At 36.0% G+C, this 13,443-nt stretch overlaps 1 protein-coding gene across 1 annotated transcript in view; it reads right to left on the reverse strand.

The window, feature by feature from the left end:
• Nucleotides 1–1,268: 1,268 nt before the first annotated feature.
• The window catches only part of ABCB28 (non-intrinsic ABC protein 8), a 507,377-nt gene continuing 495,202 nt past the window's right edge, over nt 1,269–13,443 (reverse strand). Inside the window, exons 9-17 of the mRNA XM_089404304.1 lie at nt 4,662–4,724; nt 4,246–4,525; nt 3,418–3,566; nt 3,235–3,324; nt 2,266–2,400; nt 2,043–2,099; nt 1,906–1,962; nt 1,680–1,745; nt 1,269–1,581 (exon numbers count right to left, since the gene is read on the reverse strand). Of these exons, the coding sequence (XP_089260430.1) occupies nt 1,411–1,581; nt 1,680–1,745; nt 1,906–1,962; nt 2,043–2,099; nt 2,266–2,400; nt 3,235–3,324; nt 3,418–3,566; nt 4,246–4,525; nt 4,662–4,724 (1,068 nt within the window). The 3' untranslated portion in view covers nt 1,269–1,410. The remainder of the gene's footprint in view (nt 1,582–1,679; nt 1,746–1,905; nt 1,963–2,042; nt 2,100–2,265; nt 2,401–3,234; nt 3,325–3,417; nt 3,567–4,245; nt 4,526–4,661; nt 4,725–13,443) is intronic.

The raw sequence follows: 13,443 nt of genomic DNA on the forward strand, positions 1-13,443 counted from the left end.
TTCTGATTCACATAGCTGCTCCTTTGCAATCAATGACAACAATGCCAACAATAAAATGGAAAGCAAAAATGTTCATCACTCGGATAAGAACTACTCTGCATCAACTTAGATGTGAAACCAGAAGATGGATGATACACAAAGAGGAATGGGCAAACAAAAGGTGTAGTTATTGCACTCAAGAAGTGGTAGAGACAGAATGAAATTACGTCATCGAATGTTCAACATACAAGGATATCTGGATCAATTATATTGAGACACTAAAAGTGAACAACTTGAGTAAATTGTTTGAAGAAGAGAAGATAATAAGAATTGCAGACTTCCTAGTCAAGATACAGTGGAAAATCCAAGATGCAAAAAGAAAAAAAGATTTAGACGTGATGTTTTGAGTTGTACAGACTTTTCTTTGTTGGCTACCTGTTTGTTATGTTTGGGTCACATAGGCTGCTATGCCTTTTGGACATGATTTAAACACTTCATTCATACATTCATCCCTACTATGCAATCGGTTTTGTCTTCTAGCCACACCCCTATTTATACAAAAGTTATTTCTTGCCTTGCAACTTGTAGCAGAATAATAATTTTTTTGTCCTTTTTTTTAATATCATGTATTTTGTCCTTTTTTCTTTCCTCCTTTTCTTCCTTCTAATTTCCTTGGCAGTGGTGTACTTCTTTCTCCAGCAGAAATTTCAATTTTAAGGATGGTCAAATCGCCAATCGTAGTCAAAAGACCAGATGTAGAAAAACTCTGAAAATTTATATGGCAAAAGGCCACATTAGACAGGGTCTTGAAATAAATATCGCTAATTGCTGGATTAGACTTTATCTGATATCAAATGTAACGACCAAAGTTTGTTCAAACAAAATTATTCAAGATGTTTGGAGTATAAAGAAATCCATGTGGTTAATGTATAGAATGTATATAAAAAATTGATAACAGAAAATATGATGATTGATTGTACAATGACAAGTCACTATATTGATTGTAATTTTATTGAGTTGTTTGTTGAGAGTAATAAAGCCACTTAAGTTGAGAAAGCTGGGAAACTCCTAGGGAAATCCCCTCATTCCGGGGATGGTACTTAGTGTTACTAAGCATAAAACAGGTGATGCCTAAGTTCCAAGCACTTTGCCTTGAGAGGATCAAGAGAGACAAACCAGTGACCTCCATTACATGTATTTAGGGGTTTTGGTGTCCAACATGCTTGGATATTGGTCTCAACTATTTGACATGAGTTCATGCATTGTGTGTGTGGAGTCTGGACAGTAACTATCACAGCCATTGAAACAGAAAACTCAGGAAAAGAATTCAATCATGCTTTTCATATTAAGTTCCTAGTGTTTATGAGATTTTAAGAATGTTCACGAAGGATAATCTACAACAGAGCATAAATCAACTATGTTGAAATAAAATTACTCAAAGGCAAGCCTTTGAGTATCCACCAACGAAGAATAGAGGCCTCCTTGGGCCAACAACTCAGAGTGGTGACCCAATTCAACCACTTTTCCCTCTAAAACTACAGCTATTCGATCAGCATTTTGCACAGTACTCAGCCTATGTGCAATCACCAAAGTAGTTCGTCCCTGTCCATCAATAGTGACAATCAGATTTGGATACTACATCAGCTTCTCAAAAGGAAATTGCTATGTCCTGCATAATAATTTTAACAAGATGAAAGTACCTTCATCAAACGTTCAAGGGCATCTTGTACAAGGCGCTCACTAACAGCATCCAAAGCACTGGTTGCCTAAAGCAAAGAGAATATTTGGGAGATAAATCAGAAAAACACGAAAAAGAAAATATCTAACACAAGTGTTTTAAAATATTATTTAATCTGTTTGAACTTCTACTTGTAACTAGTCTGTTCATTTCAGTTACAGTCTTGAATGCTGATATCTTGGTTTTACCTCATCAAGTATCAATAGTGGAGCATTCTTCAACAGAGCTCTCGCTATGGCAACTCTCTGAAGCATGGCAAAAAAAATGAGTGTCTTGCAAACAATGCTTACATTGCCAACTATCTAGAAAATGAAGTTGTCATTACCTGACGTTGTCCTCCACTTAACAAGCTTCCACGTTCGCCCACTAGTGTGTCATATCCCTATATAAATATGCACAACTAATGTAGTTGAACCAACCAAGTTAAGTGAAATTTATGTTGCAAAATTTATCTCAAGTGAAAAGACACTTCCCACTTGATTAACTTCAACAAATATTCACCTATAAAAATAATAAAACATCACAAGGTACGAGAACAAGATTCAAACCTGTGGAAGAGAAATGATAAAATCATGGGCATTGGCAGCTTTAGCAACTGAAACAATATCTTCTTGTGCAATTTGCTCATTTGGTAATCCATAGGCAATATTTTCTGCAACTGACATTGCAAATAACACTGGCTCCTGCATGTTGGGTGCATTGATATTTTATTTTAGAAGGCGGCATAAAAGATAAAAGAAAACATCAAATATAACAATTACATTATCCAACTTCAGATATTTCAGTTATGAGGATATGTAGCACACACTTACACCTCAGAATTTCTCTTCCCAAATAACATGCCAAATTTAGACATACGAGTTCAAAATGATATGGATATAAAATAACATATATAGAGATAGGAACATAAAACTTAGGGTATAATGGAAATCATATGTAATTATTAAAAGGTACAACTCATAAATATACTTGCACATGAAGGGTCACCATAGGCATATAAATGCCATACATATTCATTTTTGTAATCATCAAATCATATCACTTGATAAATATTATTATATAATTCGAACATGGAATATTTTTTTATACTTTGTTTATAACATTAGTATCACATAAAATGATTGGACAACATTTCCAACAACCTGCACTTATGTTTCCACCATCTGTATGTTTAACATGCAGATATATAATTTCCCATCAAGCTGTCTTTCCAGATCTGACATCAGTTTTGCAGGTTAGAGTTTATTACTTCATCTATGATCATTCAAGAAGCCCCTCATGTCACTAGCACATACTAACTTGAAGCATGGAGGAACCGGATTGTGATGACCATGATCCAATTTCTAGTTACACCGTTACTGAATGGTTTCAAGTGCTAACAACACTCATTCCTCCAGCAGTTTAACTTTCTAACATCGGTTTTAGTTGATCATAATAGCTTAGCTTGTAATAATAGAGCATATTAGTGACTCTCATGATGAGGTTGACTCAGTGACTCTTGACAAAGCTCAGATTACCTGGTTCACAATGGAAACAGTACGTGCCCATTCAGTTTTGTCAAACATCCGCACATCTTCTCCAGCTATTGTTATTCGACCTTGTACTGGCTGCCAACAAAATACATTTACATCTAAAAGACAATCTTTATAATGCTCAGAAAAAGTGATTAATGAAGAGCACATGGATAGCAGTAAACAAACCTCATAGAAGCGTGCCAAGAGCTGCACAACTGTACTTTTTCCGGCACCACTTGAACCCACAAGAGCTGTTACTGTTCCACGGTTCAAGTTAAGAGTGAAGCCATTCAAGACTTGGGCATCAGGCCTCAGTGGGTAGGCAAAGTATACATCTGTCAGTGACTCAGTTTGCAAGCTGGTTAGAATTATAGCTTGGAGAATTAATAGGCATTGTAAATGTGATGGCTGAGTAAGAGTTAAAGAAATAAAAAACACAACAACGACATCTCAATCTGTGATTCTGTTCTAAGCTCTAACATCTACATCAATGGTATCAATATCAGATTGCAAGTTTGCTGATATCTGAAGTGTTGGAATTTGAGGTAACATGCAAATGAGACCAAAGGAATACCTATTGTTCATAAGCAATAGAAAATGGGGAACACTGATCATGTTGTATACAATTTGAATAGTTTGTTGATGATGAAATAACGCCAAACAGAATTTTTAGGGACCTAAGGTGTTTATCTAAAGTGGTTCTGTTACTTTTTATATAGTGAACCAACTTCCTATTTGAAGATGCAGCTAGCTAGGACTTCTATTATGCAGTAAGTGAAACAAATGAACAATACACACACACACAACAAAGGCCAGGTAAAGGACAGAGTCTGTATTGGGAACGGAAGTTATTTATAATCAGAGATGGGCCAGGTATTTAATTCAAGTCTTTACTATTTTGCAGTAAGTATGGCATCAGCAGGATAGGAAATTCGTAATATCTGCTGGCCAGTTAAAAAAATTAGGAGTAAAACTATAATATTTTAGATCCCAATAAAAGGACTACTGGCTGACCTTCAAGAGCAACATCTCCAGCCCAAGCTAGCTCACGAACACTAGAAGTCGACTTCAGCCCTGACATGAAATGTCTAATCTTGAAATTCATGTCAGAAACATTGTCAGCAGTTTCTGCATTTTCATACTCCTTGGAACTTGCATGTTCACCATGAGCCTGTCTTTCTAATCCAAAAGCCAATGGCTCATCAATTTCTGTCGAAGATATGACAGAATTGATCCGATCAACTGCAGCAAGCATCCCACGAATATCACCCAGTGTGTTTACAACCCCTTGGACCTAAATGAAGGATGGAAATTGTTAACACAAAATCACATTTTCTTTACAGGATAAATATTCAATCAACAACCTAACAGATAGAGAGAAATAAAGAATTAGATGAATTCAGTTAAAAAAGAAACAAATATTTACTCACTGCAAATGTCAACATGAAAGTATAACCGATAAAAGATGCCATGGTTCCAACTGACAGTTCACCCTGCAGTCAAAAAGCTTACTTTGTTTAAATGATAATTTCGTCAACAATGAGAATGTTAATGACTAGTTACTCTGGCGGTAATTAGAACAACAATGAAATATTAGATTGGTGATCACTTTCAGATCTAGCTAATTAAAATTAATAATCTCTGATCACATACAAGCATAGCAGTCTAAAATTGCCCATCATAGAAACCATATCGTTTGACCCCTCCATCAATAATCTACACTCTGGAGGTATTGGAATTTGGAAGTGTCTTAAGATAGCCTCTACCCTGTTGGCAAATTCAATTAAAACACTTACGGAATGTAACACTTCAGCGAAAATATTTTTTCTTCAGTTCCATCAACCATTGAGCCGTTTCGGACTTATTATTCATGCCATCACAAAGCATTCCTATTATGGGCAGAATAAGGATCATTGCATGGGAAGATAACGAAATATAAATATGTCTAAACAGTGTATCCAAGGAAACGAATATATAATACCCTTATCAGGAAAATGTTATATATATATATATATATATATATATATATATATATATATTTTGTAAATATAAATAATAATAACATGGGAAGATCACGAAATATAAATATGTCTAAACAGTGTATCCAAGGAAAGGAATATATAATACCCTTATCAGGAAAATGTCATATATATATATATATAAAAATAATGATTGATTAGTGAATTGCATATAAGAGGCATGTCTCTAAGGACATGACCATTCATGATGTTGAAGAAAATGTAACTAGGTTTGGTATTTATACATGTAATTTTGATCTTTGTACTTGTAAAGAAAGAAATATTATTTTTGAGAATTATAAGAATGAGTTTCTTGCTCATTCCATAGGTCTAGGAAAGTCAAAGAGTCAAAGATCTCTTCCTGAGCATTTATGAAATGTATATGAGTCAACCTAAAATCAAGAACAGCCCTCCAAGAGCAGCACAATCCTCTTGATCACAAGCAAGCAAAACAATGAAAAGAATAATCAAGTCGTCCAGTAAAATTGACATAAAGAATAGACACATCGGCTCACATGAAGTGACACAACAATTCATTAACTCATGTCAGCTTGCATACACCTATAAATAGGCAGCTGGGGTCACCGCAAAAGAACACAGAAGGATCTTGCATATCTCTGAAGAAACTCGGATAAGTATAGGTCTGGACTTCGCATATTTTAAGGAGCACTCTCTCGGATAAGGCACAGTAGAGATACCTTATCAGACTCACCTGAAATCTTGTCAAGAAGTCTCAGTCTCCTTGTTCCAGGCCTCGGTGCATTACTGAAGCAGCATATTTCGGTGTAATAATAAGTGCAGTCACAAGAATACACCCTCGGCAAGAAGGATCCCTATCCAACTCTGTCTTGGCCTTCATATACCATAAGCACAGTAACGATTTTGATAATTACTGTCTCACTGTCTCGGAATATACATAATAAAGAAGATCGATATGTTCTCTATTGTAATGCAGCAGCCATGAAGCTTATAGCTATGATGAGTTTCTAGTGGAAGTACAGGGATATTCTCAGTGATGTTGCAGAAGTAATATATGTCTTCATGGTACAGTGAAGATGATGATTTCAACAGTATGAAGAAGAGGATTGGTGGCTTGGTCTTGGAGTGGCTCTGTTAGTCAAGGGTCATGGTTTTGGCCCTGGCAGAATGCCAACTTATTGTGTTCTTGTCTCTTTGTTATGGTAGCTATTTAATGATTAAAAGAAGACACACTAATGATTAACAAGCTAAGCATTAATAGTTATCATGTAAAGAAGAATCTCATTAACTCCATGCCCTAGATTCTTCAACATGGTATCAGAGCTATGGTTGCAGTCTAAGGAAGGGCACAAAAGAGACACTTAAGGATCAGCTTCAAGAAGGACATCAGAACAAGTTGAAGGAATTGAAAGATCAGTCTTCAACAAGCAGTATACAACAGCAAGACAATTCAAGATCAATCTCAGTTAAAGTGAAGTCTCAATGCTAGTACTCAGAAGTCGGATCACTCTGAATCTTCAGATGGTTCAAACAGGTACAGGACCTCGGTGATGAAGTTCTCCTCTATCAGTCTCAATGAGCACAGTGAAGTATGATATCTCAGCATTCTTGTGATTACAATACAATCACTGTCGCGACCTCCTCATAAACACAGTCCTCAACATGCTCATGATGGAGAGATACTAACAAGTCTTGGTATCTCTGTCTCGGTAATCTCTCGGCATAAGAATGATGGTTTCAAAGACCCTATAGCACCACTCAGTTTTGATGGAAAGAATCAGGTAATCCCACAGTAGGGAACAGTCTCATACACAGTCTTGAATAAGAAACTCAGCAATACTACAGTAATATATATATATATATATATATAGATCTATATCTATATATATATATATATATATATATATATATATATATATATATATTCTCCACACAGCCATGACAAGTAAGATCTCGATGATAAACACACTTACATTCTTGGTCAAGAAGCAGTCATGATCCTAACATAGGTTATGATCTCAGTAAAAACTATGAAGAGACTGTCATGATCTCGATAGATCAAAAGGCAGATCTCCAATACACATCTCAATAAAATCACAGTGATGAATTCGGTGACAATTTTGAGCTCACAATACAGTGCACAATCTGAATGAACAACACTCATAAGACATCACTGTCTCGGTGCAGTGTTACAACGATATACTTGTCACAGCTCCGAATCTTGTAGCATGATGCTCGGATCAGAGCATGAACTTGCTGATAATAAGGTCCACTTGTGGGATGGCAGTATCACGAGCATGTCAACGATGTGTTCAGTATAGAAGGAATCAAAAGTCATGATGTTCTCTAAAGAAGTTTTGGTAAAAGGATACAAGTGGTTCATGATGGGAAGCTCAAGCAAAAGAAGCATCAAGGTGAAGATCTCCTCTTCACATGCCAAGTAAGTATCTTTCATGTTTTTGGTTAAATAAATTTGCTTTGCAAGGAAATAGAAATAGTGAAGGATAGTCATAGCCCTCACTAAAAAGGTCCTTGCATAAAATAAGGAGGATTGTAATAATCTTCATAGAAAAGAGAAATCATTAATGTCTATGGAAAGGTCTCTGAAGGTCAAACAGTGCCTGAATGTATCAAGAGACTCATAGGAATCATATGAAATCACTCAAAGGTCCTCACATGCTAAAAGAGGAGACATAAAGAGAGATATATGAAATTCTAGAAGATATACTCTCTGAAATTATAGTAAAGAAGGTCACATCACTTAGACCAACACAAAAGCTTAGTCCTCAAGAAAGAATAAGTATAGCTAAGGTTCAATGCCATAGAAATATTTTAGAAGCTCATATCCCTAAGAGATGGAGGAAGCTGAAGAAAAGGGCCAAGGAAAGAGGGAGTAACAAATCTCTCCTATGAGTAAGATAGTATCCCTCACAAAAAGGGTCCTATCATAAGCTCCTAAATCTTGTGCTATAAGATATGACAATGATAATAAGATGCATCATGGCATCATGGAAGCATTAGAAACGAGAGCTCGTGATATCATCATGGGAATCATGAAAGACAAAATCCATGGCTGACAGACATGTATATATAGTTCTTGGGAACCTCAGTGGACATTGAATGAAGGGAAGAAGTCATCTAAGACAAGGTTCACCATACATCAAGTCAAAAAGGAAACATCTTCCAATTGGGGATATACAAGATCCTCAAAATTCTTTGATGGAATCCTCATCGAAGAATTCACTAATCTAGAAAGGAAGCAAGTGCTTCAACGGGAACTCCAACTTGTGGAATCCATGAGATGATGATGTGATAAAGCAAATCAAGGAAGCTGCTGGAAGAAGCCTCCATGACCTGAAGGTAAAATAAGGTATGTATTCTTATGACATATGGTTGCATGTAACATGGATCATCAATTCTATCTTGAGAAGCATGATCAAGAGGAAAAGGATCTCCTCCTCTGAAAGGATGCAGGAAGGCACAAGTTACACTAGATGAAATCAACATAATATGTCCTCATATGAAGTACGAGGTGGTTAACTACAAATAAGAAACTCTGATTGAAAGCACCTGGGAAGAAAATGTGTGAGGAAGGAAGAGATCATGAGATATGCAACCCTAATGAAGGCAATCAACATCCAAAGACCAAGAAAATTTGAATAGGAAATCTCTCAGAAAGATATGAAGACTTTGATGAAAGTCTGAAAAAGATGAAGACCCTAGACAATGGATATCTTTGGGAGATGTGTCAACATGAATGCAGGATGATGATACCTACATGAAGATGTCATGATAAAGAGCCATGTAGCAAGGTACTATTTGATTTAATGTTATGTTTTGATTTCTTGAATAATATCTGGATGAGTGCATGCAGGGTTACTGGAACAAGAGTTGTAAGTACAAGTACAACTGGCATTCATGTGGTGGATGGAAATTCCTGAACGAAGCATGATGGGAAATAAGTAGCTATATAACAAAGGTTCCAGATACGTATCAAGAAGGCCACTTTCCATGAAGATAGGTATGACATGACAAACCGAGAAGGAAAGTGATCGATGGCTGATGCCCTACAAGGAAGAAGCTCAACTGAACTCTATGACATCAAAGAAAGAAGTTGCTCAAGCAGCTGAAGGACCCATGAAGAAGAAGTTGCTAATAAAAAGAAGAGTCCCTTGTTATGAAGGAGATCTGACAAGTCCCTAATCAGGAGGGAGCTTGAATTAGATCACCCCTGATTACAAAGGAGTGACAGTCGCGTTTTCCTATTTCATGTGTCATGCACTAGACTAGGACTAACAACTGTAAGTCTAGGTGAAGGCCATGAATGGAAATGTAGATGCATGATAGACACAACATTCTTGTCTTCATCTGGGAAGAAAGAATGGAGGATTGGGTAATCATCTGTCATCCGATACTCTTTGAGGAAGTGTAGGGCATCCAAGATAAGAGTAGGCAAGAAGACTAATATTTTTTGAGGGTTGGGAACCCAAGATAAGAATAGTCCTAGAAGGTCATACTCAGTGAACACCTGAGTGGGTATGTACCTTGAGAGACAATGATAAAGGTGTCTATAAATCATTGGTCTCGCCAGCGTTGTAGCTCATGGTCTCGTAGAGAGATGGAGTTGTTAGTCCAGGCCTTGCACTATGACAATGTTGGTTGATATGATGCTATACAGATGGGATTACCAATTCGATTCTTCTTATGGGAAATTCTTCAGATTGAGAATAACCAAGTACCATTATAAATACCTCCCTAGTTAAGAGGGAGTGTTGAAGAAAATGTAACTAAGTTTGGTACTTATACATGTAATTTTGATCTTTGTACTTGTAAAGAAAAGAAATATTATTTTTGAGAATCACAAGAATGAGTTTCTTGCTCATTCCATAGGTCTCGGAAAGTCAAAGAGTCAAAGAGCTCTTCCTGAGCATTTATGAAATGTATATGAGTCAACCTAAAGTCAAGAACAACCCTCCAAGACTAGCACAATCCTCTTTATCACAACCAAACAAAACGATGAAAAGAATAGTAAAGTCGACCAATAAAATTGACATAAAGAATAGACACGTCGGCTCACATGAAGTGACACAACAATTCATTAACTCATGTCGGTTTGCATGCATGGACGTACACCTATAAATAAGCAATTGGGGTCACCACAAAAGAACACAGAAGGATCTTGCATATCTCTGAAGAAGCTCGGATAAGTATAGGTCTGGACTTCGCATATTTTAAGGAGCACTCTCTCGGATAAAGCACAATAGAGATACCTTATCGGACTCACTTGAAATATCATCAAGAAGTCTCAGTCTCCTTGTTATAGGCCTCAGTGCATTACTGAAGCAGCATATTTCAATGTCATAATAAGTGCAGTCCCAAGTATACACCCTCGGCAAGAAGGATCCCTATCATACTTTGTCTCGACCTTCATATACCGTAAGCACAGTCATGATTTTGATAATTACCGTCTCATTGTCTTGAAATATACATCATAAAGAAGATCGATGTGTTCTCTATTGTAATGCAGCAGCCATGAAGCTTATAGCTATGATGAGTTTCTCAATGGAAGTACAAGGATATTCTCAATGATGTTGCAACAATAATGTATGTCTCCATGGTACAATGAAGATGATGATTTCAACAGTATGAAGAAGAGGATTGGTGGCTTGGTCTTGAAGAGGCTCTGTTAGTCAAGGGCCATGGTCTTGGTGTTCATCAATTAGAATCTATATAAGAAGAATTTTATGCGCGTTTTCCTCTCCATGAGGGAGAAGTTTTGGCCCTGGCAGAATGCCAACTTATTGTGTTCTTGTCTCTTTGTTATGGTAGTTATTTAATGATTAAAAGAAGACACACTAATGATTAACAAGCTAAGCATTAGTAATTATCATGTAAAGAAGAATCTCTTTAACTACATGCCCTAAATTCTTCAACACATGAAGGGGCACTTGCTTAGGTATATAATTGGGTCATCATTTGTAACAATTCAATCATCTCATGTCAACTGATGCTTGGCTCGAGTGGTAGGGATTGTTAAAATTTGGCAGCTCAGGGATGAATTTCTCCTAGAAAAAATCATATCTTTCAATTATGTTTGAACCACCTATAATAAAATTTCATTTCTGACAATTTTAATATGACTTTCTAAAAATAGTAAGTTACATCTCAATTTGGAAGTGACTTTCAAAAAATAGAAAGCCACATCTAAATGATCAAGGATGATCTCGACATATGGAATCCACTTTAAAATCAAATCAATCATGATTATACAAGTCAAGAATTAATATATTTTATCCTTACTAATATTATTATTATTATGATACTTTTATTTATAAAATAGTCTAAAGTCGTTCACCTTTAAAGGATTAATAAAAATGAATTCTCTCATGGTATAAGTAAATTAAATTGAGAATCTCTTACTTGGAAAATTGAATCTCTCTCTTGGAACAAAATAGCAACTCCACATTTAAGAGAATATAACTCTCTCTCACTAATTCAATGTATGGCAAAAGTGTAACTCCTCCTCATTAAATGCACTTGTAACTCCCTCATTCAATTCGATTTGTAACTCTCACCAAATATTCTCTCATGTTGAAGTGTAACTCTCTCTCTCTCTCTCTCTCTCATTCGAATTGTAACTCCCAAAGACAAGTGTATCTCTCTTTCTATTCTTGGGATGAGTTATAGTTCTCTTCAAGGGGTTTCTCCCTCATGGAATTCGATTCTCCTATTATTGGCTCAAGACATGAATTCATTTTGTAACTCCTCTCTTTTCTCATCTATTTAAGCAAGAGCAAGTGAGAGTTGAGAGTAGCATGTTGATTGTGAAGAAGAGCAAGTGTTGAATGTGTGCAAGAGAAGTGTAAGAGCAAGTGAAGAGTAAGAACAATGGAAGAGTTGAAGCAAGTGTGAAAGACAAGATTTGATCAAGAGAAGGATATCTTCAAGCAAAAAACAAGAGCGATTTAACTGCAAGTTGACCAGACATTGGTGACTTTATTCATTCCCATTCTCTCTTTCTTTGTACTCTATTGAACAATTGAAGAAATTTAATAAAAGAAAAATCATTTGGGCTTTCCCCCTTGAGGGGTTTTTCCCTGGTCATTGTACCAAAATCCTTAGTGTTTCATATTTGTGTTTGGTTGTTTTCATATGATCCTTCAGTTTATGTTCTATTTACAATTGTTGATCTGAAAAGTTTTGAAGAAGAAATTTGCATTCTAAGTAATTGTAACAACATATAGTACATTCAACTTTCTGCAAAGTACATTCAAATTTCTGCAAACTACATTCAGTTCCATTTAGTTTTTTGCAAAGAATTTTTAAAATTATGCATAAAACTTTCAGATTTTAACATGGTATCAGAGCCTTGGTGAAGACAAATCCAAAGAGACCAGAGATCCCTTAAAGAGACCCCACTTGCTGCTAAAGTTTTTTAATCAAGAGGACTTCGTCCTACTTCAAGGTAGAGGAGAAGCTAAATGATGCTTCAAACTTTGGTCTGTGGAAAACAAGGCCAGATATTACTCTTGAAAAACAAGAAGTTCTGGAATATGTTGAATACACAGTAGCTGATCCACCGGAGAATGCAAGTGTTGTTCTCAAATCCAAACATTTAAAGGGTGAAACCAAAGCTAGAAAAATTATCCATGATTCTCTTAGTGATCATTCAGTTTTCTGCATAGAACTTTCAAGTTTCTACAAAGAAATTTTAAAATTTTTATAGAACATTCAGATTTTAACATGGTATCAAAGCCTTGGTGAAGACAAGTCCAAAGAGACCAGAGATCCCTTGAAGAGACCCCACTTGCTGCTAAATTTTTTTTATCAAGAGGACTTTGTCCTACTTCAAGGTAGAGGAGAAGCTAAATGATGCTTCAAACTTTGGTTTGTGGAAAACAAGGCTAGATATCACTTTTGAAAAACAAGAAGTTCTGGAATATGTTGAATACACAGTAGCTGATCCACCAAAGAATGCAAGTACTGTTGTCAAATCCAAACATAAAAATGATGAAATCAAAGCTAGAAAAATTATCCATGATTCTCTTAGTGATCATTTCATTACTTATGTTTCTAGTTTGAAGAAAGCTAAACAAATGTATGACAAACTAATTGGCATGTTTGTAATTAGTAACTTGAACTAGATTGTTGCCTTGAAGAATCAACTGAAGGATATCAAGATGAACAAAGGGGAGACGGTTCAAGCATACTTCCT

The sequence above is a fragment of the Pinus tabuliformis genome, chromosome 2_2 (genome assembly GCF_031772625.1).
Source record: "Pinus tabuliformis cultivar Carrire ecotype Pingquan chromosome 2_2, CPIR1, whole genome shotgun sequence".
NCBI classification, from domain to species: Eukaryota; Viridiplantae; Streptophyta; class Pinopsida; order Pinales; family Pinaceae; genus Pinus; species Pinus tabuliformis.